This window comes from Anarrhichthys ocellatus, unplaced genomic scaffold (assembly GCF_004355925.1).
Source record: "Anarrhichthys ocellatus isolate YVR2014 unplaced genomic scaffold, GSC_Weel_1.0 scaffold182, whole genome shotgun sequence".
Taxonomy (NCBI): domain Eukaryota; kingdom Metazoa; phylum Chordata; class Actinopteri; order Perciformes; family Anarhichadidae; genus Anarrhichthys; species Anarrhichthys ocellatus.
In genome coordinates, this window is record NW_022280212.1 from 147,594 (window position 1) to 152,140 (window position 4,547).

At 41.9% G+C, this 4,547-nt stretch overlaps 1 protein-coding gene across 1 annotated transcript; it reads right to left on the reverse strand.

Annotated features, from left to right (window-relative positions):
* Positions 1-959: 959 nt before the first annotated feature.
* On the reverse strand, positions 960-4,541 carry LOC116400574 (NACHT, LRR and PYD domains-containing protein 1b allele 3-like). The gene has a single exon (XM_031878483.1). The coding sequence runs from the start codon at positions 4,532-4,534 to the stop codon at positions 2,603-2,605; it is 1,932 nt and encodes a 643-aa protein (XP_031734343.1). The 5' UTR covers positions 4,535-4,541; the 3' UTR covers positions 960-2,602.
* Between the last annotated feature and the right edge of the window lie 6 nt (positions 4,542-4,547).

Here is a 4,547-nt window from a genome sequence, read left to right on the forward strand (position 1 = left end):
GACAGTTTCATTTAGTTATAACTTCTACCACCGCTGCGACACACTATGTATAAAACAGATTTTTTCATTTTTAGTATAATTATGACTGTAAATAGAATCCAAAGAGGATTTTAGTTTGAATCCCAAAAGTTATTTTGAACCATGAATGTAACATTCCCATCAAGAGTCATCATGAGCTAATACTTGAGTCATTTAGGCTGATCAAATAATATTAAAAGGAATATTTATACAAGTAAAGTGATGCATGGAATGTGCTAAATTAACCATAAACCTCCCACCTGAAGTCTCTACAGTAGTATTACAGTAACGTTGGGGTTAAAACTAAATAAAAGAAGATGATAGGTTCCATCTGATTGGCTATTAACTATATATTCCTTTAAAAGATTAGAGGACAGAGAGTAAAGAGTAAAACATATTAAATATCAAATGCACAATATATACAATGCAATAGAATAATATTAAACTCGACAGCAGCAGTGCAAAGATTGAACCATTTGACACATATGTATTGATTATTGTTGGATGAACGCACGTGCTCACCTTGTCCAGGCAGCTGACTTTCTCCGTCGGATAGACGATCTTCCCACAGCGGGCACACTGGGGGTTCATCCTCCGGACCTCCTCGGTGCTCCAAAACCGGATAAATCACACTCGTTAAACACGACGGATGTTAGTTGTTAATGTCCACAGCGAGAGACACAAAAAACCTGCCGGAGAAACGGTCCCGTTCAGCGGCTTCACCGTCCGGCTGTGAGGGCTGGATGCTGCGCTGGTTCACTCCGACAACCCGACAAGCTGGCAGGAGTTAGCGCGACGGAAACCGGAAGTTAGGCGGAGATAAAACAGGAAGTGAAATAAAAAATAAAATAAAATAAAAACGTCTGAGAATTATTAGTATTTATTATTTTGCTCAATAATCTTCTGAAATGAAAATAAATTATAATTTAATAATAATCTTTAAATCGTTTTAAGTAATTATTAAAGTAAAAATGTAAAACATCTGATGCCTTCAGGTTCATGAACATTTTTTGTCATTAAACAAAATACAAAATGTTTTTAAAGTAAGAGAGCTCAATTTGAACTGTTGATGAATCAAATAGTTGCAATTAAAAAATATATATTATCTGTAAATTGTGAAAACTACAGTCTGTGCGTTGAAGTTATTTTAGAGCATGTGTTGCTGTTCATCAAATAACTTTGAGTGAGACAGACTCACAGCTTAATTATCTACTCATTTAAAAACAAACTGTAGCACTTATCACATACTGACAGTAGACATCTATGGGATCAACAAAATACCTTTAAACAAACTTTCTTTACAACCATTTCTAACTGATATTAAAACCTTTCTGCTGCGCCTTTAAAAGGAGATTTCAAGTTGAAGTGTGGAAGGCTGCGTCAGAATCCAGTGTAGCTTAAAGAGGCCGCACATTCTTAAAGACACCATTGTTATAAAATGTCTTCAATTCAATACTGAGGCCATACGAATATCATTTTTTTTTATTGAAAACATAACTTTATTCAATGATAGAGCAACAATATATGCGGCAAAATACAAACACACATTTTTTCATCCTCATATCTGCGAGTTGGACAATATCAATAAACCACAGCAAACATGTTTTTAATGATTGTGGCCAATATATATATATGCTATAAAATCCATAAAATAACATACAATAATGCTATTTTGTGATAAAATATGTCTTCTGTAATATCTCTCTATAACTCCTCTCATTGGCACCTCACACAAAATATAGAAATACATTTTACTGTGAATTCTACATGTTTTATTGTGATGGCCCCTTCTTAATGGGTTCATGTAATGTTTATATATATATATATTAGATTATATATATATTGTAACAGTAGACTGATGTCATGTTTCACTGTCAGTAAAGAATGTCTTCACTCTGATCATTAACACGCAAACACCTCCCCCTGCTGGCTGATGAAGGTACACAATCAATTACACAGTTCATAGAGAAACACGAAGATAAGACAAGAGCATTAAGTCACAAATATTATAATTTGTTGACCCCTTGGATACATGAAGAGCCTTTAAAGATGAACTTTTAAAACCCAGATGGAAAGCATTGCTGCATGAGGTCATGATGTCATCTGGCACTATTGACAATAAAGTTTAAAAAGATGTTTTATTAGAAACATTAAATGAACGTCTACATGAAAACAGTTATTTTACCTGCAGTACCTTAAAAGTTGCATTAATTTGTTGTTCTTACAACTTAATGAGCCCTGGATCAACCTTACAGAAAGAACACAAACATTTAAGATTAAAGTAAAATAAAATAACATTAAAACTACTAAAATCAGACGTATGAAGTGTTCAGAATCAACTGACATCATAAAAAGTGGCAATAATTTGGTCAAATATAGTTTTTAAATAGAATCATTAGAAAAATATGAAAAACTTTAAATTCAACATTTAAAAACCAAATAATAAAAAAGAAATAGTGCAAAGTTGTGATGGCATATTTTTTCAATTTTACAAAAAGACCTACAAATTAAGGAATCTGATGTTTTAAACATTTCTAAATGTGATAAAGTATAAATGCTATGTTTTGTAGCATTTCCGTTAGCTTCACATCAGCCCCAGATGTCCACAGAGGAAGGGGTCGGCCTCACAGAGCATCTCAATCATCTCTGAACTGGCAGCTTCACCTTTGCTCCTCACGGTGTCCACAACGAAACGAGCTTTGTCTTCCTTGTTTCGCATCTCGTCCGCCGACTCCCTCTCAGAATCGTTCATCACGGTTTTCTCAAACAGTTTGTCCAGCAGACTTTTGAGCATTGGTCCCGAGATGCCCTTGATGAAGCTGCTCCGTGTGACCCGCAGCTTCTCACAAGAAGGGAGGTTCAGAGCGCTCGGTCCACAGGACCTTCTGACTCCAGCTGCGGAAAGACAAACTCGTCTTTCCCAGGCACTGTGGGAGCCGTTTGTGTCCCTCAAAAACAGCTTAATGTGTTTCAGCGTCGCCTCCCAAGTCACCTGGAACGATGGGAAGTAGTTGTCATAGTTGTCACTGTCAAACTCCGCTTCGGTTGGCTGAACCAGAACCTGGTGGTCTTCAGGACTCGCGGACAGAGTGTACTCCTGCTTCGGGTGCAGTTTACAGTGTGGGGATGTCTCGATGTAGCTCTCATCTCCTACTGTCTTCTTCCTGATGCGCAGAACGTCCCGGAGCACCACGTTCCTCGGTAGCAACAACACATTGAGGAGGGATTCTGGATCAGGGTCGGCTGGAGGCCTGTAGAACAGCAGAACCAGCGCTCGGACCGGGTCGGGGGGCGAGTCTTCGTCCTTGACGTTACCGAACGCAGAAAACCCTGTGACGCTTATGACGACGTGAGTTTCTGTCGCCTTATTCGGGCTGATGAACTCGACGCCCTCGTCTTTCACGTGAGCGACCGAGAGGAAGTCACAGCCCCCCGTGGAGCGGATCTCACAGTGCGGGAGGTGAAGGCCACGCACGGACCGCTGCTCACACTTGATGTCAAACAGGGGCCCCGCAGGCTTCTTGAGATGCTGGACCAGCAGCCTCCAGTCCCAAGGGACGGTCCTGTAGACCACGTCCCCTTCTCCCCCCATGTGGAACACCAGGCCGGTCACGCTGCACCGGTACAGGCCTGGGCAGGAGCACCGGAACTGGAAGGTTTCGTCATCGTTCTCATCAGCGGTGATGTCAGGTGTGAACTCCTCAGAGCTGCTTATTAACAGCGCGTCAGGTGAGCTTTCAGCCCGTCTGAGGGTCCTGATCTCTGCAGAGGTTATTAGACTCAGTGAAGGCATGCTGTGAGAGCGAGACAGGCAGCTGGAGTCTCTCCTGCTCCAAGGAGGTGAGAGGTGACCACGTTCTGGCAGGGCGTTGGTGACGGAGTAGTTCACGGCTGTAACAGGTGAGTCCATTTCAACCACAGCATCGCCGCCTCCTTCCGCCTCACCTTCAGGCTCCATAGAGAAAAGCTGGACTGCATCTTGTGCTCCGCTTCCTTCGGTGCAGACGGTCGAGTCCTGGATGACTGTGGGTCTGTCTTGTGGACATGCAGCGCCGGCAACAGTTGGGGCAATGGACTGAGTCTGGGCTCTTTGTCCTGGACAGTACTGTGAACCTGACGGAGGTTTAGGTTGAGTCATTTCAGACTGTGGTGATAAGAGAGAACCGAAGTCCAAGAAGTCAGGACTGACGTCCAAGTCCATGTTGTAAGAAACCACAGGGGTGTTGTTGGATAGTTGTGTCGATAAAGAACCTAAACATAAACCAGTGCTGGAGCCTTTGAGAAGCCCAGTGGTATTATGCAGGACTCTTCGTCTAGACTCAGCAGCTACTATTTCGCTGTTTATTTTAAATATTTCAGAACTTAAGTCCAAAGGCTCACATAGTCCTGTTCTAGTTCTGGAGCCTTCGTCGACCTCAGTGGTCTTACCCTGAAGGACTCTTGATGTAGAAGCTGCTGCAGAGGAGCGTGTCTTCATCATTTCTGAGTGTAAACCAAGTAGAGGTTGATGGAACATGGAGTCAGAGCGA